The 26,790-nt window shown below is 43.4% G+C and overlaps 1 protein-coding gene and 1 long non-coding RNA gene across 2 annotated transcripts; both read left to right on the top strand.

Moving 5' to 3' along the window:
* Window positions 1-550: 550 nt before the first annotated feature.
* Window positions 551-2,055, top strand: LOC26533938 (uncharacterized). The gene is made up of 3 exons (XR_001452644.2): window positions 551-843; window positions 897-986; window positions 1,052-2,055. It is a non-coding gene; the product is annotated as an uncharacterized lncRNA (long non-coding RNA).
* A 2,221-nt stretch (window positions 2,056-4,276) lies between these two features.
* Myc (bHLH transcription factor Myc) lies at window positions 4,277-17,108 on the top strand. The gene is made up of 3 exons (XM_001355618.4): window positions 4,277-5,209; window positions 5,929-7,113; window positions 13,945-17,108. The coding sequence occupies exons 2-3, from the start codon at window positions 5,943-5,945 to the stop codon at window positions 14,973-14,975; spliced, it is 2,202 nt and encodes a 733-aa protein (XP_001355654.4). The 5' UTR covers window positions 4,277-5,209; window positions 5,929-5,942; the 3' UTR covers window positions 14,976-17,108.
* The last annotated feature ends 9,682 nt before the right edge of the window (window positions 17,109-26,790 follow it).

Raw genomic sequence — 26,790 nt, 5'->3', positions numbered from 1 at the left:
ATGTACAAATTTAGATACTATCTTTTTGTATATTTGCGAAATTATTCAACTTTAGCCCGAGGCTTTGGTGTGTGTCTGTGTGGTCTATAATTAGTTAATCGCATATACGGTTTCAATCGTTGGTGAAATACCGGCCAACCGGTAGGAAACACAGCAATTGAGAGGGAAAAACAAATGAGTAAGGCAGGGAAGAACGGCACAAAAAGCCGGCAACGCTTTAGGTGTGTGCGCTAGACGGAGATGGAGCGTGTGTGGAAGCTTCGCAATCTCCGAAAAGCTTTTGCCGCTGCTTTTATTTCGCTCGCTCTCTCTCACTATCTCTCTGTTTGCGCTCTGCCGCGTTCTTCGTTTTGTTTTGAGTGCGTTTTCATGCACGCTAATGAAAGCAAAACCAAACCAAAATACAAAAAGAACAGCAAGAAATAATTGCCAAGCGTGCGTTTGCTTTGCTTGCATATGTACATATGTATGTATGTGTGTGTATGCAGGTCCATTCCGTTATAAGGCCTCATATTGCAATTGGTGCCGTGTGTGTGTGCGTGCTTTGCGCGCGCAACTGTACCGCCGGCGTTTTTGTTTTCGTTGTCTTGTCTTTTGTCCTGCCTGCCCCTTCCCATATGCCTGTCGCAGTCTCTCTTGTTGCTCACTTATCATCTTCTCTGAGCACTTTTCTTATTTCTGCAGCTGCTGTTGTTTCTTGATCAGGGAGCTCCCGCTCCCAATCCCATTTCTACTTGCATATTTAATTTCTTAACACTTCTCTTAGTCCTTTGTCACCCCATGCAAATTGTGTTGTTAATCGTAAGTGCTGGAGGAGGAGGAGGAGTATTGGTGACAAAAACGGTAACGGTATGTATGACATGGAAGAAACTAAAACTAAATGGAAAACCTCTTAGGCCTACAGCAAAGCTCTTGTGCTGTGTCTTCCCCCCCGATGAATGGGCTGAAACTTATGTACTTGTAGTACATAACAACCGTAATTACCGGTATGAGTCAGTAGCCTGTGTGCTGCCAAAATACTTGAGCCTCTTCAAATAATTTATTATTGAAGGTTTTTGCAACGTTATCTTCTGATACGAAAGCGACAGGCGCCAGAAGCGAACCCCAAGGGTGGCGCCAGACATGAAACTAAATGCACTAAATGGCTGCCATTATACTCTCTACCAATCTTACATTGTGGAACAAAAACTGAAAGAGCACACAAAGTATTATTTTTGTTCCCCCAGTACATCATACAAAAAAAAAACAGTTTTAAATCATTTATTCCTGAAGTTGGTGCTCTATCTGAGATATTTCATTGCTTAAATGTGGGATTTTTGTTCCTATTTCGAAGAAAGCCATCGGGAATGTCCTTCTTAACGGCAGACTTCGCTGGAAGGGAAGGCGATCGATCGATAGACATTGGGAATGCCGCATAGCGAATACAAATACAAAACCCGTGTGGGACGATAGCAACAATGTTGCCTGGCCAAGGCTGATGCGCAAAATGCAATTTACAGTTCCAGTGGCCGCCTTATCAGCGTGCGACCGAAAAGCATAGCTCGGTTCCGTATGCACACCTGCCATTGGCAGCGGTAGCGGCAGCGGTAGCGGCAGCGGCAGCACTCTTATCAGCTTGCGATTTGTACAATGTTACTGCACGTGTAACCTGTTAAATAGTGGACGAGGGTAAGTGTTAACCCGTTACGTAGGCCAAGGCGCCGCCGCCGTCGCTGCTGGGTTTTTTGTTTTGTTTTGAAAGCACAGCTAATTCTTGGCAAGCGACGCTGCGGAGAGCTGCAGGCGTCAACACTTGTTGCCGCTATTTACGCAGTAGGTATTCCCTCTCTCTCTCTCTCTCTCTCTCCGTCTGCCGTCCCCCTTCCCACTCCGCCCGATCGCATTTCACACCAGCACGCGCAAAAATGATTGAACGAAAATCGAACGGCAACAATATTGCAAAACGTATTGCAATAAAAGTTTAGCAGAAAAACTGCCACAACAACAGCAATGGAGAAAGCACATGAAAAAGTTGTCAGAAAAGCTAAAGCGCAAAATGCGCGGCATTACCCGGCATCCCCCCCCTTACCCTATTTGCCCATTCCGCTTAGTTGTGAAATCAAAACAAACCGGTGGAGTAAATCAAAGTTCGGTGGTCGAACCTTTGATACCCTTGCAGATCCATCCTACTAGTCGGGGTTAATAGCAAAAACAACGTTATCCTTACGAATTTCATTTTTTATACCCATCATATTGATCCTTTCTTGGAAGTCCCATAGCCGTTGCAAAAACGTCGTTAAACTATGATACCCTGCACAAAGGTAAACACATATACATACTTACATATGTATGTACATATGTATTTAAATATATAAACAGAACAGTGCCCGAGTGGGGATGGGAATGGGTAGCGAGAGAAGGGCCCACATGGAAGGGCCAAGGCCTGCAAAATGCACGCGCCAAAACGTGCATTGGGCGAGGGGGTGTGAGCGGTAGATCGGCAGCGATACCACGCTGAACTGTAAATCAAAGCGAAGCAAAGCAAAGCGCAGCGAAATGCGAATGGGAATGGGGGAATGAGAATGGGAATGGCGGACACGCTTGTGTGCTCCATCGTTCAGGAGTGCACTTTTGCTCGATTTGAGCAACAACCACCTGATGATGCGATGGCAGGAGCGGCTGTGGACAACGGGCCATTATATGTTCTAATATAAGTTTATGCAATTGTTTTCTATATCCAATATAGCTACATATGACGTGCAATGATTTTTCCTGCCGCCCACTCCCGCATATGCATATATTGTAGGTACATATGTATGTATGTCTGTATGTGATGAGATCCTATTAACTCTCCCCTTAATTCATACATCAGATTTTTGGCGCTTTTTGTTCCCCTTTCTTTTTGTATAATTTAATTTAACTTGAGGTAGGTTTATACATGCCCGCAGCTCTTAGGAAGGGGAGGGCATTCAATCCACTGACTGACAGGGAGACAGTGGCAGTGAAGGAGTAAGTGGTGACATTTGAACAATGAAAGGTTGAAGGAAAACACAAACACTAGTGGTGCATTTGCCTAATTGTATTACCGTTTATTTCGGTCTCGTCTTTCTTTTTGCGTTTGTCACTACTCACTATGGCTCTGCTCGTTTCCCTCTTCTTCACATTTCTCACTCAAATCAACAAAAGCAAAACAAAACGAGTGAATTTACAGCTAGTTTCGTGCAGAGCGCATTTGCCGGCGTCGTCGCTGCGCACATGTACCGGCATTTACGCCGGCAGAGGCGACGGCGCTCTCTCTCTCTCTCTGGCCGAGAGGCAGACTTTGCATTCTCTCATGTATTGCATTGTCGTCGATCAGCCACATTTGCATTGCTTGTTAGTGTGTGCGTGTGCCGACTCGACTGTAAATAAACAGAGAGCAGGGCCCTAAGTGGTATTGCAGTCGCTTATGAAATGGCAGAACTTTCGAGAGAAGCTATTGGCATTACGGCGATGTTTGTAATTGCAAAAGCTTTCAGTATTTCATTAAAAACGTAAGAAATACTGCGCAGCAGGCGATGTCCAAATCCCACTCAAAGAACTAAACTCTCTACAGCCGGCTTCCGAGCGAGCTCAACAGTATCGATTGCTCTCTCGGGTTTTGTCGGCTTTGCTCGTTTCCTCTCTTGGCTTTACCTCTGGGATATTGAAATGTTGCTCGGCAACAGTCTGCATGGAATGTTAGAAGAACAAGGTAGATGTTTGTAGCATGCCAGCTGTATGTTGCTGGCCGTTTAACCTCGTTGTACATACCTTCTTATAGATTCCCTGCACATTTTGTACAGCAACATTCAGGCAGAGCCCGGAAAAATTCGATTACCTACCTACTCTGTCACAATGGGTCAAACGAATGAATTTGTTGTGAATTTTACTAGTTTCATTGTTTTCCTTAAAACATTCCTTTTTCTCTGAATTCAGACATGTTAAGTCTGCTTTAGGATCTGAATACGACCACGATATGAATCTAAATAGTATATCATTTATTATTTTTCTAGTACTCCCACCGTAAGAGAACGATCATTTATTATTTTTCTAGTATTCCCACCGTAAGAGAACGATCTTCAGATCGCATTAATTTTTGTAATATATAGAACATAAAAGATACTGATTAAACGTAGGAAAAAACACGAAGACGACACCGTTTTCACTCTCGATCGTCTTGGTGTATGTCAGCTAGATGGGCCATTTGACCCATTGTTCCTTGCAGTGCGACCGGTTTGCGAGCAACATTCGGTTAACACGCAACATGTATAGCAACATCCAAGCGGTCGAGTCGAAGTTATGGGAATGAATGCACGGCCTTGCTGCCCCAAACAATTCACGCCCGTCGAGTTGGAACGTCCGACGCGTACTTGGTTCTTCTCTTCGTCTTTGTGGATTTTGGCTGTTTCCCGCCCAGAAAAAATTAAGAATAGAATCACCAAGTTTTCCGTAGCTCGCGCCAAACCACCAATTGAAACAAAACACACACAAAAGAAATAGCAACAGAAAATGCCGAGTAAAACAAACAGAATTACAATAGTGCTAATATATTTGAATAAAATATATTGAGTCCCAAACCGTATCGAATCGGAAATCGGTCTTGGAGAATATTCCAATTCCAATACGTGAAAAAGCCGCGCAAAAACTTTCAGTTTCGTTTTCCTCTTTCATTGCTGCCGGAGCCGGCAATAGACGGGTCCGAGCGCCAAACGAGACCGGCACGAGCAGAACGAAAAGGAAGGAGGAGAATAACGGAAAAGTCCAAGAAGGCGCTTAAGTACCGTTTGTTCAGTAATTTCGTGATTTTTTGTGAATTGTCGCCAGACGGTAGTGCAGAAACGCCGAAACCAGAACAAATCACAAAGCAACTACAAATACATATGATAAAGCGTGAATTTTCCAGTGAAACACAATTTAACAAACAAATATTCAAATCAAAACACCGGGAACGAGGACAATTCTCGAAAACCCCCTGAACGGCAAAGCGCGCGTAATACAAGGAGGAGCAAATTTTTTTTGGTGTCCCTTTTTGTTGGGTTGGTGTTTTCTCCCTGACGATCACAAGAAAAGAAAGTAGATTGAGAGAGGAGTTAAAGAAAAGCTGCAGAAATTCTAACAAAGTGGATTACAATTAATTTTTGACGAACTGGCTATATCCACGTAGATATTCCAGAAATAACGGATTCCACTTGGAAAACAAAGCCCTAAGGTGAGTTGAAAACCAAAGGAAAAAGCTTTGCAGAATGAACAATGATCGAAACAGAACAGCGGAAAGTTAGGACCGCTATAAGTGTAGAATGCAGACATAACAGACAACAGCGAAGATGGTGGCATAGGGTAGAGTGCAAACAAGTGATCTCTCTATTTTCTATTGTTGCTGTACTTTTTGATCGCACTTCACACACACACACACACTCAAACACACATGCATGCGTATGCATGAGAAGTTTTGGATTCAAAAGTAACGGGGACTAACGAAGGATTGTCATCTCACTCTAACGCGCAGGAATCCTACAAGATCAGATTCGATCAGCAAAAAAGAGGAGAATGGTGGAATGAAGAGTGTAGCAAAGAGTTGTCGATTTTTGTTGTTTTGTTGTGTGTTCAACGAAGAGAACAGATTTTCGGAAGTAGATTAAAGGATGCTCACACTTACAGTTACTTGGTTGTGTGCATGTGTGTGTGTGAGTGTGTGAGTGGGAGGGATTGTGCAGCTGTGTAAGAAGAGAAGAAAGAGTAACCTGAGCAGCCGGACAGATATATAAAAGCAATATCTGGCATTGTGAATGAATATTATTAATAATAATTAAATACACAAAATTAGCAATAATCAATGATAGTAATCGCTGCTGCTGATCAAATTACCGCGGCAAAAGGAAATTTCTAACGCCTAAATCTCTATTCCTTTCCATATCCCCATCTGTGCAGCCAAATTCGCAAAGATGGCGCTCCCGTTTTTCGACTTCCCCGAAGGCTGTCTGTCGCAAATTCACATGGACGAGGAGTTGTTTACTGGCCCATTCAATATCGATGATATGTTCGGTGGCGATGCCCCGAGCATACAGAGCGACCTGGCCAAGATCGAGTCGCGCGAAGGCCTCGACTACTTTGACGATATGGAGGACATGAAACCGGAGATCCGCAACGGGGACTGCATGTGGTCCGCCTCCTCCAGTTGCCACAGTAACGGCAGCGCCGGCTACAACAACAGCGCCGCCTCCAGCTACAGCGATGGCATCGCCATACCCCTGTCCATTGTAACAGGCGGGGCCAATCCCTACCAATGCCAACAGGAGGAGCAGCAACAGCAGCAGCAACAGCAGCAGCAGCAGCAACAGAAGAGGCAGAAACAAAATAGCGGCACCAAGCCTGGAGCAGAGGATCTTCCCGTGATTATCAAACAGGAGCCGCTGGACGACTACCTGCCATCCGTGGAGAAGCGTGCTCGCCTCTGCGTTAGCGGAAAGGCACAGACACAGTCGGAGAGCACAGCCTACATCGCCGCCGATCAGCTGATCCCGCCCGGCGGAAGCCTACTCCGCAAGCGCAACGTCATACTTCAGGGTAACCAGCGGTGTAAGATGGGCCCGACGGTGGCCGAGACCAAGCCTGCGCCCCAATACCGGCGCCCCGACACGCCCCCACACAGCATTCCCGATGAGAGTGCGCCGGAAACGGCACCCATGTTCCGCCACAATGTCGATCTGCGAGCCTGCGTCATGGGCAGCAACAACATCTGCCTGACCAGCGACGGCGATGTCAACTGCATTAACCAGATCAGTCGGGAGCTGCAGAACGCCAACAAGACGCTGTTCTCGTTATTCCCGGTGCCGGAAATCAACGACGTTATGGACGTACTCAGCCAGGAATCGCAGCAGCAGTCACAGCAATCGCTGCAGTCGCTGTCGATACAGCAGGCGTTGGAGGTGGCCGCCAATGCGACAACCGTCAAGGTGTCGCCCCCCAACAGCAGCTCTGACTACGACTCTGATGACGAGACCTATCGCGAAATACACAAGAGCACGATGCTCATGCGGCACATCAGCGATCACAGTTATACGCGTTGCAACGAGCTGGACGACAGACACGCCCCGGAGACGCCATCAGATTCGGGTAAGTGTTGACCCCTTCCCCGCATACCCATGCCCATATCCATAGCCATACCCTTACCCATACCCTTACCCATACCCATACCCTTACCCTAGCTGTAGCCTTAACGGTTTTTGCATTCAACTAGTGTGCTACCCTGTCAATGTGTGTGTGTTCGGGTGCGTGTGCGTGTGTGTTTGTGTCAGTGTGTGTGTAAGCGCGTGTGCTTGAATGTGTGGGTGGGTGGAAAGAACGATGACGCCCAAGTTGGAAGTAAAAAATCGATCGCCAACGCCTACGTCAACAGCAAACATAGTAGACACCGTTAGGCGTTACGCGTTACACACGCCCACGCGCGCACCGTCACTGACAGTGGCAGTGGCAGCGGCAGCGACAGCGACAGCGGCTGAGGCAGAGAAGCTAGCGTCTGTCTGGGGCAGTTTTCATTGATTTTCGCCAAACCCCTCCCGTTTTCTTCCGCTTGTGCTTTTAGCTGTTTTCTCCTCCTCCTTCTCCTCCTCCTCCTCCACCGCCCCTTCCCCAACCTTAATTCTCACCCACCCTCCCAATGGCGGCGCCAGTCATGGCGTCATCCTCTCTCTTTACTTTTTTTGTATTTCTGTTGGGAGCATCATCCCCTCCCCTCCCCCGCCGTCTCCCCAACCATGTCTTGCGCAGTGCTACGCCCAAAAGAAAACGTAGAAGAGAGATTCTCTCGCGCTCTTTCCGGGCGCAACACCCCATTCGGTTTGGGGGGAGGCCGCTGTTCAAGGATGTCTGCGACCATGCCACGTGGCAGACGCCGCTCACCTCTGCCTCTCACCAGCGTGTGGTAGTAGCAGCGCTGCTCCGGGTTCAATGGCTCCCAACTTTGGCGCGCAAAATTCATTGAGCAACCCTCGCTGGCGCGCACACTTGCGTCAATATTATATATTTTACTACACGCTACTCTACGCTTTACGCTACTCTACGCTTACGCTACGCTACAACTACAACTAGCACTGCTGACTGCGCTTTGCTGCTGCGCTGATGCTGACTGCAGACCCCCCCCACATAAATTAAGCAGAGAGAGAGAGAGAGAGTGAAAAAGCTGCGCTTGCTGGATCTTCACTTGTTGTGACGGCGTCGTGTGTGTCTGTCTGTGTCTGTGTGTGCATTCGTCGTCGCCGAGTGCACTCACACCTAAAGGCAGCAATAGCAGCAGCACTCGGCACTGCAGGGCAGGCACCGCACGTTTCGCATTTAGCGTTGTTATTATTTTCTTGTTGTTTTTGCTCTCTCTGTCTGCTGCTTATCTTCCCATCTATTTTGCTTACACTTTTGGGTGTTGTCTGCTGTAACCAGGCGCTGCTCTCAATTTCTATTTGTGTTCATCAACGTGTGTACCACCAGAGGCGGCATTAATCGGCAACAGCTTTTGTACATATTTATACACATTATATATTGTATCGTGAAATATGATTCAGAAACTGATCTTTCGCTTCTGTGCGGAAAAGAAGCTCGATCAACTCCCACCACCCCTCTCATGCCTTTCCCCATAAGTCGGACAGTTACATAGAAATTGCATCTCTTATACTAATGTAATGATCATAAAAGCTTAGAGAAGAGCTGGGTGGTGATCAGTGCCGTAGCAACAGCCAGAGGAGGGGGGCGTGTCACGTGAGTGTTATAGAAGCCGTTGGCAACAGTCTCTGCCCGATCGCACTCAACATACCATACGCACAATCGTATCTATAGATAAAGCGTGCGTGTTTGGTTTTTGTTTTTTTTGGCATTTTTTCGCACCTTGCCCTATGCGTGTGGCCGGCCTGTGTGTGTGTGTTTCGATTCGTTTCGAAAAATGTTAATGAACGGAACCAAGGTCGCGCCGAAAAAAAGTGCGTAGAAACCGAAATGAAACGAACAAAAAAAAAAAAAAAATGGCTTTTTATGGAGAGACGAAACTTGAAGTGTTCATAAAAGAGTGGTATAGGGCGGGGGAGTTTGGGCCAGCTTTTGTCATTTCATTTCCCTGTTGGCTCCTCTTTTCGGGTTTTCACTTTCGCTTTTCCCTCCTCGGCGCCGTTTTTGCATAAATTGATGCCGCACAAGACCTCCCCCCACCACACTACCCCACCCCACACCATTCCGAATTCCGAGAAAGAAAAAAAAAACGTTTGCTGTTGCTAGGCGCGTTTTATTCCCCTTTGTGTGCGTGCGTGTGTCTTATCTCTCTCTCTCTCTCTCTTTCTATTGCGTCGTTGTGTTGTTGGCTTTATTCGCATACGTGTAGCCATAAATTGTTATGCTCAAGGTCGCAAGCAAAAAGCTTACGAAGAGAGCGCGAGAGCCAGCACGCCAGCACTTTGCTCTGCTCTCCCTCTCTCACGCACTTAGTGGTTTTTCTCTCTTTTCTTTTTTTTTTTTTTTTTGGCTATGCTAGCGTCGCTGCTGGCGCTCGCCAACGAGCCTCCCTTTTGGGGTCGTTTATGAGATATTTCCTGCCGCGCCATTTATCTCGTATACATGCATGGATGTGTGTGTTTGTGTGTGCATATCCACGCCCAAGAATGTTGCAAATAAAAAATGTTGCCAGACGCATTTTCATAATTTATGTTTGGGCTTACATTATGAACGTCGCAATGCGACAGAGGGCGCCATCCGTCATATGGGGTGGTATTGGGAGGCGGTCCCGGAAAATGGGAGGGGCAAGGAAACGGCTCACTCGAGCTGATGAGTCATATCCTACGCCATTAGCAGGATCCACACACACAGTTGGAAAAGCACTGGTCCAGACATGCACTTGGAATCCACTCGAGCGCAGCCAAAGAAAGCTGTGCACAAACGATGCCAGAAACGAAAGACAAGAAGTCGCGTTGCGCGTGGGAAAAACTGCGAGCAGAGCAGCGGCAGCAACAGCAGCAGCGGAAGCGATTACGATTGCTATTGCTATCCTTGTCTGTCTGTCTTTCTACAATTGTGGAAAACCGCAATCACTGCTTATGCACTGCCCCCTACCACCTTCGTTCTTCTTTCTCCTTTTTTTTTTGCTTCTCGGTGTCGATCAGCAGTGTCTGGGGCTGCTGGCTACCGGCTGAGAGAGCGACATGTTGCCGACACATGTTGCTAGTGCAACGAGGGGCGTCTTTTGACCTTTTTGCAAAAAAAAAAAAAAAAACAAATTGAAACATGTGTCGTAGTTGTTGTTGCAACCATTTTAAATGTAAATGTCAACAGAGTTTGACAGTCACTGGAGAGGCGCGTGGGAAAGTGCCAAACAGTGCGAACAGGAAATGGCAGAGTTCATGTATACATACGAGTATTGTACGTACTTCTAAGAATTCCAACGAATGAAATGAAATCATTTTCTTGCTGGCTGCTGAATGATCTAAAATCGAAAGAATTTAGGCCCCTAGCGACAATGAGAGCTTTCTACTGCCAGACAATCTGCGGTGTAGACAGAGAGTGGGAGCGAGAGCGAGATCGAGATCGAGAGAGGAGAACTGTGTCATAAAAATCGCAGACGAAGCAAAAGCAAAAGGAAAACAAACAAGGAAGTAGAGGAAAATGGCAACAGCAACAACATTTGTTATTAAACAATTTGCAAGACGCCAATGTGGGCACATAAAAAGGGGCGGGGAAGGGGAATTGAGGGAGGACCAGAACGAATGTAAATTCTCATGCGCTCGAGTGTGTTTTTATTTTATGACTTATGGCACCGTACAGCTCTATAGTACAGTACAAGCTCCCCTTGTCGTCGTGTCCACTCCAGAAAGCTGTCCAAAGGGCAATGTCCGTTTGGACAGAAGAGATTCATAATTCAATAGAAATGGAATCTTGAACAATAAACCTTACCAGGCTTACCAGTCGACAATTTTTGTATGACTTTTGTAGCAAGTGCCCACTGTGTCGACGCGGTTTCTCGAACTATCGCCATCGCCGCTGTGTATTTTTTTTTTATAGGCTTTTTAAATAAAATTCTTGTATATATTACATCATTTGCCATTTCATTTTTATTCGTCGTCTTTGTCGTTGTCGTTGTCGTCAACCTCCGCCCCAAGCGTTCTCTGGGGTAGGAATGGACATTGATATGAGATACGCGGGGGGGAGATTAATCCTGGCGAAGGGGTTTCTCGCCCCCCTTTCTTCTATCCGCAGAGTGTCTGCTACCATTTGCTGCATTTTTGCTGCTTTCTTTTATTGATGATGCACTTGTCCTTTTTTTTCGGGTCTCCCTTTTGCGCTGTCTGTCCGCCTGCCCTTTCGGTCTCTCTATTCCACTCCTTCCTCTCCCACATGCTAATTTTATAGGGCAAAAGGCTTCGTCGTAGTCGTAGTCGTCGTCGTCGTCGTCGTCGTCGTCGACGTCGTCTGTGCTTATCACTAAACCCCAGTCCCTGCTACCGCACCCTTCTTACAAATGTTGCGCAACATGTGTCGACGGCAGGGGGCGGCGGTGTGTGAGTGTGTGTGTGTGCATTTTATTTGCAATTGTAATCAAAAACAACAACGAGGCAGCTTCCTCTTTGTCACTCGTCTCTCTCTCTCACCCTCCCTTTCTTCCTCTTTGATCACAGCTTGCCTAGCAACAAAAGTTGCTAAGCTTTGTGCCGGATCTTTTGTTTGGTTTTCTGCTTCTTACAGCAAACTGGTTTTTCTGGTTTGCGAGAGCGCGTCTGAAAGAAAGAGAGAGGGAGGTAGAGCCAGCAGCGATGTGGAGTTTACCGACGGCGCGGGGAAGCTGTGCTGTGTGCTTTGCCGATGAGAGGAGGGGAGAGGAGAGGAGAGAGGATAAACCGTTAGTAAACTAAGGCAAAAGCTCTCCTCTTGATCAACCCTGTTTTGAATGCAGTTTTCTGAGAAGGGGAAGGGGAGGGGTGGAGAGGGATGGCGAGACTGCATTGTTGATTGTTTGTCTTTTATTATTATTATCATTCTATTGCATCCCCCCCCCCCATTCATTGTTTATTTCTGCCTCTCTCTGTTGCGCGGGTTAAAAGCTGTTTGTCATCGATTTTTATTAGAATTTTAGTATTGTTGCCGAATGCAAAAGTTGTTTCGCTGTTTTTGTGCCCGACAACATTGTTCTGCTGCATTCCAAAGCTCGAGAGTCCAGTCGACCAGAAGCATCTTCTTTCCTGCTGATGCTCGTTACACCCATCCCCGGCCCCCTTTCGGTTCCACCCTTTCCCGTCTTCCTCATTCTTAATGAAAAATGGCCGACGAGGCAGCGCGCATTCCTGCATTTGTCGGTTATGACGGGGGCAGGGGTGGGTGGTCATCTTGGTGGTCTGTGGCTTGTCTAGCCATGGAGTGGAATGTGGAATGGAACGATGACGTTGGCAACAAGGGAATACAAGAGCAAACGGCAACAAAAACAAGTCGCGGCGTCCGTTTTTTGTACCTCGTTCTCGCTCATGTTGTACCCTCTGCCAGCAAGGGTATGATTATTTTTGCCAGGTGCAAACGAGGCTGAGAGGCAAACCACATTTCTGGCTGCAAAAGTCCTTCTGTGCGGCGTCTGAGGGGCTTCGAAAGGAGGCACCCCGCTCAGATCGGATCGAATTGGGTCGGAGAACGAGAAGAAGAGTATCAAAAGCTTCGGCCCTTGGCGCTAGCATTGCTCTCTTGAGTCATACCCAGCCAGGTATCGCTTGGCTGGCTGGCTGCCTGCTGCTCCTGCTCCAACACCAACTCTAACTCCAACTCCAACTCCCTCTGCTCTTCGCGTCGGGTCCCGCTCTCGCTCTCTCTCTCTCTCTGTACAGGTTTTGATTTCGTTGCGGTTTAAGCCTCGAATGCACTTGATCTTGCAGCAACTTGTCATCGGCCCATGGCATCTTTTGCCGCCCTGTTGCCAGGTCCAAAATTCGTTACCCTTTTTTTTTTGTTTTCTGTGTTTACACAGTTGTTTTTTTTTTCGTATTATTGAACAATAAAATGAAAAAAGTGAAAAGATGGCAAATATTGAAACAGTTGCGCGGCGTCTTAACAATTGTTGAACGAACAAATAGAAGAAATTCAAATGGAAAAATCGATTAAAACAAATGGGGAAAGAAGTAAAGCTTGCCAGCAAAACAAAAAGAAAAAACAAAAAACGAATAAAACAAAAATTAAATAAAATGCATTTTGCCGCTGTCCACCCACTGTTGTTCCTCGCTGCAGCTTCTTCGGCTACGCTACCGACCGACCGACGTCTGCTGCATCGTTTTGGCGTAGGTTCAATGTACAAACTGTGTGTGTGTGTAACAGCAACGGAAACGGTAAATTAGCAAAACGGAAGAGCGAGAAGGAGCGAGAGTAAGAGTCGGAGAAACGACTCTGCCCGACCGACCGACCGACCGACCGACCGACCGACCTACCGACCGCCCACTCCTCTTTTAATGGCTCTGTTTGTTGCTGGGCGGAATGGAATCGCGCTATGTCAAGCAGAAAAGGGAAAAGAAGAACAACTAGCAGAAGCAGAAGCAGAAGCAGAGACAAATAACCGTAAGAAGGCGGACTGACAGCTATGACGTCAGCGTGGAGAGAAAGAAGGGCGTCGCCACTTGAAATCCGTGCAAATCTATTGCTTCCTGAATTTCGATATTCTACCTCCCTGACACACTAATCCGCTTTAGACCCGTCCCCCCCCTCCCCCCCCCTCCCCACTAAGCCATAACTACGTATGTCCCCACGTGCGCCCCACCCCCTTTAGGGGTCATTCAACTTGAAGAAGAAACACATTTGCAGGGCTTTGGGTAATGAAAAACAAGCAAGAAAACAGCAGTTGTTTTTCGTTGAAATATACATATATCTGAATGCGTAGATAATCATGATCTCTATGGATATCTCTAACAATCTCTCTCTCTCTCTTTCGCCATCTATCTATTGCAGATGAGGAAATCGATGTGGTCTCATTCCCAGACAAGAAACAACTGCAAAACACCGTCGGTGACCTGGACCTGCTGGAAAAGGTGGCCCACCAAATCTCGCATGGCATTAACCAAAAGAAACCGCGCTACGGTACCTACATGCCGTATACGCCGGCGAGCAGTAGTCCGGTCAAGTCGGTGGCCAATTCCCGCTACCCATCGCCCTCGAGCACGCCCTACCAGGCCTCCTCGCAATCGTACTCGCCCCTCACCGTCGACTCGTCGAATGCCAGCAGCAGCAGTAGCAGCAGCAGCAGCTCCGGCTACGGCTGCGGCGGCGCCACCAAGGGACACAAGCGCTACTACCTCAAGTTCAGCAGCAACGGTACCGCAACCGCCGGCAGCAGCGCGGGCACCAACGGAATGTCCGTGCATAAGATGGCCAGCAATGGCAGCAGCAGCAACAACAACAACAGCAGCAACAGCAGCAGCAGCAACAACAGCAACAGCAGTAGTCGAATCATCAGCAAAAAGTGCCGCAGCAAAAAGTCCAGCCCATCGTCGTGCTCCTCCTCGGAGCTGGGATCGCCGGTGAGCAGCACCGAGGCGGATGCCTCCAACAACTGGATGAACGAGACGAACAGCACCATGAACAGGATACCCAAGCATAATTCTGTCGCTAACATGGCCCCACTCGCACGCAGCAGTCAGCGGTTCAGCGTGGACGAGGCCGACACCATCGAGAAGCGCAACCAGCACAACGACATGGAGCGCCAGCGACGCATTGGCCTGAAGAACCTGTTCGAGGCCCTCAAGAAGCAGATACCCACCATTCGGGACAAGGAGCGCGCCCCCAAGGTGAACATACTGCGCGAGGCGGCCAAGCTGTGCGAACAGCTGACCCACGAGGAGCACGACCTGGCCATGGAGTACCAGAGGCTCAGGGAGAAGAACCGCAAGCGCCAGGAGCTGCTGGTGCGCCTGCGCGCCGCCTCCACAGTCCATACAGTGACTGACGAGAGCCGTAAGTGGGTTGGTCAGAGACCCAAATAGACCCAGTAACGAGTCTTGTTTGAGAGCAAGTAGATGGGGGATGATGCGGCGGCGTATTTGTAGGGCATCAGACCGAACGATATAACGAATATGATCTATGATATACTAGCGTAAGGTCTTTATACGTTCGATACGGTTTACTATACATACTATACCTATATATCTTCTTATTTTTTTTTTTTTGCTCTTGACCTTAAGCATATTTTGAAACTTCAATATCAGTTGGTAGGATACGATCTAAGGACTATAGTAGGACTAGTGGCCATTGTATATATTTGGGGCCTTGCTTTTTCACTTTCAGACCCGACATCGGAGTGATTTATCAAATTTGATTTATTTAATGTGATATATATAATTTTCTGAACCCAATTAGATTTTTTTTGGTGTCTTGAGGAGATCGAATCAAGGAAGAGGTCAGGTCAGATAAAGGAGGAGGAGGGGGAGGAAAATTAACGAAAACTGTTTTATTGAATCAAGTTGAAGTTTCATATAGGTACACATAAATATAGGCTATAGGCTATAGGCTATACGCTATAGGCTAGGATTAGGATTATAGCCCAGGGTTAAGAGCCTGTACTCTATAGGTTAGGTTATTACACTTATTATTATTATTATTATAATTTTTTTTGAATTAGCTACTTAACTTTACATGAAGTAAAACAGAACCGGAAACGGAACTGGTACCGGTACCGGTAGAGAACCAGGACAATGAACCAATCAATGAAATGAAAACAAAAAGGAAACGAAAACGAAACGGGAAAGGGAAACAAAACGGGAGAACGGAAAACAGACAAAAGTTACAACGAAAGAGCCACAAAGAAAAAGAGAAGGAGGAGACCAAGAAAAGTGCGTGAAGAAATGAGGAGTGGAAAGAGGACGGGGACGAGGAAGAGGAAGAGGAAGGTACGAGCGGCTGGATATGGGCGATATAGCTGAAAGTAGAACTTTGCTTGCCTCAGAAAGGATAATCCCAGCCCATATCCTCGCTCTACACACACACAGACACACATACAAGGGGAAACTTGATTCAAATTTCTTGTTCGATAGTCGATAGTCGATAGTCGACAGAGTTACTATACCAGACTATACGGTACACGGTTTAGGGATCTATCCTATGCCTCTGCACACGCATATGCATATGTATCTATATTTATACGATATAAGGAAGACGCATCCCTTGAGAAGAGAAGAACACAACTACCTATACGGAAACACTTGAATGCTTTTGCTTAGAAACAAAAAAAAACACCTACCCAGAACCAGAACCAGAACCAGACCGGAGGAAACGCTTTTTATACACAAACACAAACACAAACAACATACACCCAAGAAATACTTGAACGCTACTGCCTATAGAAAGAAAATACATTTTATTTGCTATGAAGATTCGCATACATATATATATATATATATATATACAACCGGAAAACTTTTACAACTATTATACATACATATACAGAACTTTGATTCTTGTTGTTGTATTTATAATTATTATTATATTTTTTTTTTGCTATATGTAGAATATTCTTTTTTAACCCGATAACTATGCATATGAAATGCGCGAAACTTAACGAAAGAAAGAAGAAAACACACAAAAAAAACTAGAGAGGAGAATTAAGAGAACTTGATGGAAAACTATTTAATAGTGCTACCACACCCTAGAGAAAGAAAAAGGGAAGAGAGGAGCGGAGCGGAGCGGAGAGGAGAGTAGAAGCTGGCTGCAAAGTTTGTTGTTGGAGATAGCAACCCCCCCACCCCAACCCCCAGATAACACCCCAACCCCAACCCCAACCCAAACCCAAAACCTAGACCTAGACCTAACCCAAGAGAACTCAAACTTTTGTGAGCTGTTTAACTGTCGATTTTTGCTAATAAGTTATAGCCGGGTAATATGTTATATATGATTAACGATTAAACCAATTGTTTACACGCATATATATACAACCATATATATATATATATATATATATCAACTATATAACCACTATATACAAATATCTATATATACATATATACTACTAAACGAAAGAAAAAGTAAATGAAGTTAAAAGAAAAGTAAGCGAAACTATAAACTACAATTCAAAGGAAATGTAAACTGTTATTTAGGTTTAGACACAAACAAACAAAAAAAAACAAAAAACAAAAAAAGATTTATAAATGATGACCAGATCTATATATATACCATATAGACTAGGGCGTGAGAGACAGAGAGGGAGGAAGGGAGGACGGAATGCGACGAAGGCAAGCAAAAATGTCTATAATTAAGAGTGAAGTTTCAACGAAATTTAGACGTAGACCTGCACTACCTGCAGATAACCAACCCATATGCCTGGAAGATTGATATATTTCTTATTTTCTTTTTTTTTTTGTATGGAGACATCATTACATATTTTCTTCGATTGTTTTACGCCGCCGCACATTTTTTTTAATACTTTTTTTTTGATTTGGAAAAATTACTAAAAATTACTTAAAGATGTAAAGCTATTTTCTATTATGATAATTAAACTAAACTACAAAAAGCACTGTTAATCGAGAAAAATAATACCACAAGCAACAGAAACAAGCGATTGAACATGGTATATAATTATTATTATTATTATTATTTTTTTTTTTTTGGTATTGTTTTCACAAATGTGTACACACTGTAAATAGAAATCTCGTTAAATAATAGTTACACACACACACACACACACAAACACACATACACAAAAATACACTGAAAAAAAAAACGAAAAGAAACCGAAAATATGCAAAGTAGAAACAGAGGGAAATATTTTTGTAAGAGCCGGAGAGAAAACACAAAGCAATAGACTTAAGCGAAATTGTACAACGCGAAAAAGAAAACGTAGACAAAGCAAAACCAACTTCAATAAACCAACAACAAAAAATACAACTACAACTACAACTACAACTACACATACACCTACACATGCATATAGATATATATGCATACCACACACAAAAATACACACACGAATGCACCTAATTTCCTATAGTACATAGAAGCAGAAATAGTTTAAACAAATCCTGTTTTCTTTCCATTTCTATGATTTCGGTCGAAACGGAGAGAAACAGACAGAAAAACCGTACAAATTTATCAAACAATAAACAGAAAAAAAAAACAGAAATGTAATGACAAAAAGGTAAACACTTTCTTTGTTTGTTGCAATTCAGAAACCAACCAATAAAAAAAAAAAACAAAAAAAAAATAACAAACGGCTACAGACAAAAGTGAAGCATTTCTAAAAATTAATTCTTGAATTTCGATTTAAACGAAAAACGATACAAAAAGTAAAACATGAAAAACTATGACCAAAACCAAAATCCTCGCAAATAAAACAAAAAAAGATGAGACATTTTTTTTGCTTATACAATACTTTAAAAATTGAAACATTTATGTTTATATATATATATATATATATATATTTTTTTATGATTATGGAATTTTTTATATGTATACAAACACACAAACTACTATTTGATTTAGTTTTTAAACACTATTATTAAACAAAGTAAAAAAAATTAAAAAAAAAAACAATTAAACAAATGTAAAAACTTATGTAAAAAAAGGGAAAAAATTCTTTGGAACAAAGCAAAAAAAAAAAAAGAAAAATGTTAAAAAACTGAAAGAAAATGTTTGAATAGGCGAAGAAACCAACCTACAGACGATTATGAAGGAAATATTACAATTATGTAAATGTATAAAATTTAACGTTATATTTTTTTTGGCTTTTTTTTGGAAACTATTTTCAAGAAATGATTTGGTTGAAATTGACCGCAAAATTTTTGTTCATTTTGGTTATAGCTTATTAAATATACAGAACTGGCAAACAGAATCCGCTAAAATTATATATAAATATATTATCTAATATTTTTAACTCGTTATGTAGTTACCTATTAATGAAAAAAACCCATTGAATGCGAAGAAAATGAGAAAAGATAAAACAATAAATTACATTTTATGTACCTCTTACATGTACGATCTATACATAAACATAACACACACACACACACACACACACACAGAAACTTATATATACACACAACACACACAAACACACAATTAATTATATAGAGAAATCAAACGTTTTAATAATTTTTTTTTTCTTCAAAATTTATGATTATCGCATTATACAATAAAAATATTTCAACATACCAAGAAAAAACGTAAATTTTTAATTTGTTTTTATTTTTTTATGTTTATTTTTATTATTTTTTGGAATGCAGACTCTTATCATGATGGTGTCCCACCTTGGAGAATTTCTTAGTTTTTTAGCACGCTAAAAGAAATGATTTGTTTTATCAGAATCGGTTGACTCTTCGATCTCTTAGGTGTACATATATCTAGCAGCCAGAAAGATAGTGGCTTGGAAAGCTTATCCTTTTCTTTTATTATATATTTGGTTCTCATTGAGTTTTGCAGTGCGAAAGATAAACACAGAGAGAGATACGGAGGGAGATGGGAAATATAATTCAAGTGATTCATTCGCAATGATTCACTTTGTGGGGGATTCATGGGGTCGATGGTGGGGGGTGCGGGTGGGGGCTAGAGGGCGGGAAATTGCTTTTGTCGCCGTTTCTAATCAAGCGGGGCATCACTCTTTTGATTCAGCGGGGTGTTGGCCACGCCCACTGCCACACCAATTAAGTTAATTCAATAAAAATCGTCGTTGTTGTTGCGAGTTTAATAAAATCAGCGACGACACACAGACACACACACACACACACACACAGAAAAGCCGGCCGGTAGAAGCGGCAGAGACAACAAAAGTACAATAATAATAATAATAAAATCAAATTGTTTTTGTTTTTTTTTTGTACTATGTATTATTACTTTACTACAATCATTCAGTTTCAGTTTCGGTTTCGGTCTCGTTGATTTTATTTTATTTTAATTTATTTTTTTCTTTGCACCGAAAAGAAAACAAAAGATGAAAACGAAATCTGGTGGCCAGCTGACCGATGGGGTTAATGCTCTGCTTTGTGATTATAATAATTAATTTTTTAGCTAATTGTTTATTATACACCCAAATTTTTTCAGACAATTCCAGTGTATTTTCGTGGTAAATTTTAATTTTTTTTAGTGAATTTATCCATTGATACAACATTCAAATATTGCTAAGAATAAATAACATTATTTGTGTAATTTAAAAAATAAAACACATACATAAATTATTTGAACTAAAGTGATATTTAATTCATTAGAATCGATTTATTATTTGAAAACATACTACACAATATTTTAAATTAATTTTTAATTTATTAATTTACAATTTCGTTTTAATATTATTTTATTTTTTGTATGTTTTTTGATGGTTTAAATTGAAGTATTCCCATCAATGACACAGCTGGTATCAGAATGGGCATACCCTTCCCCCGGCAAAGGGTACACAGATAAGTAGCTGGCAAACACACACACATAGGCAGTCGCATGAACAGACATAATCAGGGACAGGCGGATGGGCGGACAGACGGACAGAGACAGCAAAATTGGCGTGCACAATTGTTTAACTGCAAAAAAAAACAACACACACACTCACACACACACACACAAAAAAAAGAAGAGTCAAACCAGCAGCATTTGTTTTTGTACACTCTGACCGCGGTCGGTCGCTTTATTGGGTGAAGGTCATGCCGGACTGCGCTGCTGCTGCGCCTGCGACTGCGACTGCGACTGCCACTGCGTCTACTTTTGTTTATCTTTGTTTTTGCTTTTGGCTTTGCCTTTGCCTTTGGCTTTGCTGTTTTTTTCCCCCCCACTTTTATTTTGGTTTTTGGTTTGTTTTTATTGCTATTCTTAAAGCTTTTACTAACTAACTTTTGCTTTCAACGGCTTTTCGGCTTTTCGGAGCTCCACTTGGGAGCAGGGATGCAGGCACAGTGCCTGAAAGAGTGGCAGGGATTGGATTTTGCGAATATACATATGTAGAATAATATGTTCTCAAAGATTAGGTGGGATTTCGTCTAAGGTCATGGTTGTCACAGGCCAAAGTTGAGAATGTTAGTCCGTTATTCTCCAATTGTTCGTTCCCTACGTTGTATAGGGCATCCTTTCCGACGGTCACACCCAGTAACAGACAGTTCATTCACACCTGGTCTATGAGTCGATCACTTCACCGAATGTCACAGTTCACACAGGCAGTAAATCACCGTTCATCCGTGACTCGCGTCGCAATGTAGACGCAATTAACTTTTTGGACTCGCATTTCTCAGCGGGTTTTTTGAGTTAGTTTTTGCTGTTTTGTTGCGAAATTCATAAATTTAACGCCTCTGCCCCTCGCTCTCTCTCTGTCACTCTGTCTCTCTGTCTCTCTCACTCCCTTGCTCTTTCTGCACATGTGAGGCGCGTGTGTGTAAAGTTATTTCAGTCACTGTTTAGCGTATATTTTTGTTAATTTATTGCTTAAATTTGATTTGAGTTGGCAAGAACTGGTCACTGGGCAGATCTGGAAATTTGCTAGACCCCAAGGTCACACACACACACACACACACACACACACACAGCTACACACAGAACTAAGGTAACGCAGAATCAAAAGTACAAAATAGTCTTAGAACCACAAAGAAAAGCAACCTGTAAATAAAAGGCACAGAAAATATTGAGAAAAATACAGAAAAACTAAGGATTAAATAGTTAAGGAAACCCTAAGGATAAATGGCATAAATCGGGCAACAGTTAATGCTTATAGACAGCTTTAAACCACACACACACACAACAGAAATCCAGAAAGACAGAAAAATTCAGAAAAGATCGAATATTGAGTGCTGAATAAAAAGTAGGATAACAGATAAAGAATTAACTTTTGTACATTTTTGTATTTTTTCGAAAATATTTCATAAATGTGTGTGTGTTTTTTTATATACCTATATTCATGCCTATATGTAGCATACAATATTATATTAAAATACCAAAATACTTGAAGTAAAATTATATATTATACACACACTATGTAAACATTATTCACAAACAATTATATAGAAGTCACAACAAATTAAATATATACCATGTAGATATATGTATACAACATAAAAACTTTATAGAAACCTAACAAATTTGTAAGAAGTCGAGCGGCGAATACGTAAAGAACAACTGAAACTTAATCCAAGAAAGAGACAAACTGAAAGAAGAGCTTAAACGAAAATAGAACTTGTGTAAAAGAGTAGGCAGAGTGGAAAACGAAATGAAATAAACGAAACAAAGCGAAGAGCCACACACAAAACAAACCTAAGTGCGTTTTAAGGGTATTCATAGAGGTACTAGAGCCCTGCTTGAATGCTTTCGAACATTGCGAATCCTTCCTTCAGTCCCATCGAATCACTAAAAACCAACTAGCGAATTAGTTCTCTCTACCAGAATACCAGCGAATCTCGATGTAACGAGAAAGCTGTCCGAACGAAGCAAATACCGAGTCGCTTCGGTTGCCCATTCCTGCAGGGCTCTAATACGTACATTATATGGGTTGGATCAACTTTTCAGCTGGCTACAGGATTGAAAGCCTCCTCAGGCCGCCTAGAATTATCTCTAAGCTGAGAGCTTTGATAGCTCTGAATTGTTTTGGTACTTAAACACGACAGAGCTGATACATTTTTAGAGAGATGGAAGAGCCTTCCCCCCAAGATTACGATACTGCCCAAACCGTACTATCCGAAGAAAGGAAGCCGAATCCTTTGGTTTCCCAGTGTCGGGCAAGGCTAGAAGATTTGGGAGACCGACTCCTCCTCTTCATCCTCCCCGGCTTCTGCGACTTCTGCAGAAGACTTGGGGGGTATTGACAATCTAGAGATGTGTGTCCCGTGATTAGTCGGGTAACTGCACAGCGCTGTACTCTGCGGAGTCGGTTTAACTCTGTCTATCGGATAATATAGGAAAGATTTTACTTCTTCTCTATAACTAAAAATAGTGTATCTATCCACTTGTTGATTAAAGATGTCTTACAATTGATTTCATATTGAGAACGCTTTGCTCTTGGAGCTCCAAGAGCGTTCCAAACGATCCCTCGAGCGTTCTCGCATCTGAATACCTGCCTTCGTTTGCCGACCGGCTCGTGTCTCGAAGTGGAAGTGGAAGGCACGGACGATCGTCGTTCGTTGTTCGCCTTCTGTCTCTCTCTCTGTCTCTCTCTCTTTCCTTCACTTGCAGATTTCTTTGCAGACAGATGCAATCGAATGCGTTTCCCAGGGGCCAGCTGTAAGTTTGCAGACGTTTTTTTTTTGCTTTTGCTTTTGCTTTTGTTTTTGTTTTTATTTTCGGGGGGTATAAATGTCACATAACTGGTCTGAACAGATGAGAGAGCCGAACCCCCTTGTTAAAGTTTCTTTTTCTTTTTTAATTATGTATAGATTTTAGTGCCTTGCAGCTTGCGGAATAATGCGAATGGGGATGGGAATGGGGATGGGGATGGGCAAGGGAAGCGGCTGCAACAGGTGCAAGTTCTCAATCGATGGAGTCAACAGTGATGAAATGAGGGCGCTTTAATATTGTACACTACCATCATTGGGGGTATATACAATATCAGATGGAGATGGAGATGGAATACGAAGGACCCACTCCGATCTCTACACAAGCTGAACAGCAGAGCTGAAGTACTGATTGATTTCCAAAGCAAAAGAAAGGGTAGTCCGGCTGACAGGACGAGGCAGTGCAAGGTGTTAGCTAGGCACGGCACGGGCCGCACAATCCGCAGACACCGGAGACCTCGGCACACGTAAGGGCTATACTGATTAGGGGCCCGACTATTAGGGCACGAGGCAGAGCTCTGCTGTGCGTGCGTGCTGCTGGTGCCTTAATTGAGCTTAATGCAGGTCGAGGGGCCCAGCCGGGCCCAGCCGGGGCCTGTGGACGGACGGATGGATAAATGCCTGCTTGCGAGACAATTGTGGTCTGCTTCCACCTTTATTTTAATGATGACATCGGGGGCCCAATCAAAAGATCCGCAGAGAGTACTCGAAATGATCGCCCAAGGATCGCCTTTGTGGCAGACCGTCCTGACAATTGTGAGATTTTGAACGGGGACTCCAAGATGGTCATGACTGTTTCTATCCATCATTAGTGGACAGAACTGAAAGATGATTCTGCAGAGATCTGGAGCTAAATGTTAATCTAGGATTAAAATCAGACCTCTATCATTTCGATTAAAGCCATCATCATAAATATACGATTGGAGGTGGACTTCTACTAAGTACATCTTGGTTCAGATTTAAGCTCCGCTATGCCCTATATCGAAGACAGCTATGGTGTTCACATCTGGAAAGATATGCTACTGATCTGTATGATCTGTGTTATATTTATTCGTTTTTTAGGTATTGAGAGATAGCCCTAGGAAACCCTATTGAGCTTTTAGCAGTACCAGTGTAGAGGTATGACCGTATATGGATGTCTAAAGCTTTTAGCCGGGATCTAGGGAATATTTTGTATGTTCAGGCGGGTAACATCAAAGAAAACCTGAGGGTTTCCCTCCATCCCAAGTCCATCCTAAGCTAATACTGGGAGTGGAGTAGCCATTTCAATATTCCACTTGCGTTCTAGGTAGAAATCTAGCCCTGGACTCTGAAGATGGTTCCGGCCGATAGTGAAGGATTGGTATTATCTCGGGTCTTCTTGGAAGTGGCCCAACGGTTTAATGGCGCTGCGCCTCTTCTATCCGTGTGAAGCTGAAGGTTTAAGGTGAATGTCGAATGTGGAAGGTGAAAGTGCCATAAAAAATGGGACATCCTGCATAAGCATATACTGCATATTGCCATAAAAACTGTTTTTGTGCCACTGCTCGGTGTCTGGGTCGACGATCGTAAAAACACTTTGAAGGCAATGCCAAAGATGATGATTACATATATGTAGGTATGTACATAGGAACTTGTAGTACTTCCCTTTTCCTACCTTACCCTCCCTTCTGGGTTCTACCTGGTCGCTGCTGCAGGTGTTTTTCCTGCCACAGAGATGAATCAGTCAACTGAGTGAGCAGTGGATACCAATTAATGCTTTATTGAAACTGTTCTCGTATTTTGCGGCCTTTCTTCTCCTGGCTTTCCCTGTGGCTGGTTTTTGTTGAGTTAATTACGCGACTCATGGAAATACATAGATATACACTGAGAGAAAGGTGGCACAGTAAAAAGAAACACGAGCAAACGAGTAGGGAAAACTTAGGGCCTCTCAGCCCTATTTTTCTCTGGGTGTAGGCTCGTTTTGTGGGGTGGAAACTACCGACTAGACCCCCACCCAGTCTGACTGTCTGACTAATTGAAGACCCTCTCTGTGGCTTTGGGTTCTGTTCCTTTTTAGTTGATTTTAATAAATTTTTTCTATTTGCATGTTCAACATGGCGTGGGCCATCGCATCGCTTACAGTTTTAACGACATTTTTCGGCTTTAATTGAGATCGTTCCACTGGGCTGATTCATGCGGGCCAGCCGAATGCCATGAATGTACTCATACTCATTATTATTCCATTGATAGATCCATGATGTGGACGGTTTTCCCTTGCCAATTCAAGCGATGCACTTCTCAGGCTTCGTCTTTGGTTTCGATTTGTCACGACTCCTGCACCGAGCCCTGGGCTCTTTGTTCCACTCTGTTTCAATTTGGGCGAGAGCGGATCAGGTCAGGTCAGTCGAGGCCGAAAAGAGATTTGTTAGCAATAATCGACAGACTGACAAACAAACAGACAGCATGACAAGTGCAATTTGCCCTGAAAGCATTTCCTGTCCGACTCGAACTGCCTGCAAGTTCCTCCCTAGGACCTGGTCTTTGGTTTGGTCTTCGGCTGTCCTACCAGCGGGCATTAATACAAGTCAACGGGCATAAAGGCTGAATGTCCTGCGAGAATCCATCAAAGTGGTAAAGCATTCCGGGAACCTGCAACCTGGAACCAACTCAAAAGGCTGCTTACTAAGGACTTTTCTTTGTCGATTGATTCGAAACGTTTTTCTGCAATTTGTATTGCATTTTCCTGGATATTTCAACCCAAAGACAAGGTGGCTTTCAGTGGACAAAACAATAAAGATCAATCAACAATTAAATGAATTACTTTACTAACAGCTACACATATTATTAGAGTCTATTTGTATTCCTTTGATCAGCCAAACGACAATTTGTATTCCCTTTTTGATCCTTCTGGATCGTTGCTTGACTAATTGCAAGGTTTGGAATGTACTTGACACTAGAGAGAAATTCGGTTGAAGGCCTGATTGAGTAGATCTCATAACCATCTTTCGAATCTGTATAACAACCACACAATATTTTTTAAGAATTAATAATAAACAAGCGGGAACACTGTGGGATGCAGCAAGGGCCGCGGCTCAACTGACCCTCTTCCCTCTTGCTTCCTTCTTCTCTTCAATTACACAAAACATATACATATCTCCGTAGACTCTTAGAGTAATCTAGGAGGTTCTTTAGATTCTTGAGAAATCTTTACCTCAGATGAAGAATAGAAGATGTTTATTTGAAACATGCTTTTGCTTAAGCATTCGATTATACTGGCTTTAAAAATGTATTTCTCTGCTTAAACGGACTGCCAGATACTTTTATTACACCTCCCCCCCACCCCTTTAGGCAAAGGAAACACATTTCCTCCAGCTCGACAACAATTTGATTGGTTCCGTCAAAGTCCACAGCTGATGTCTGGGAAATGCGATGACAGAGGCGTAGGGGCTGGGGCTGGGGCTGCTGAGTGCGGGTGATCGGAAGGAAAACTCAATCTGGCACTAGGAAAATTATGGTCTGAAAAGAAGCAGGAGGTGCTCTTCTTGATATATGTATATATATTGATCAATATGCAATATCATCATTGTAGACTGGGAAATTCCAGTGCCCCTGCACG

This window comes from Drosophila pseudoobscura, chromosome X (genome assembly GCF_009870125.1).
Source record: "Drosophila pseudoobscura strain MV-25-SWS-2005 chromosome X, UCI_Dpse_MV25, whole genome shotgun sequence".
Taxonomy (NCBI): Eukaryota; Metazoa; Arthropoda; class Insecta; order Diptera; family Drosophilidae; genus Drosophila; species Drosophila pseudoobscura.
This window is presented reverse-complemented; position numbering and strand designations above follow the sequence as displayed.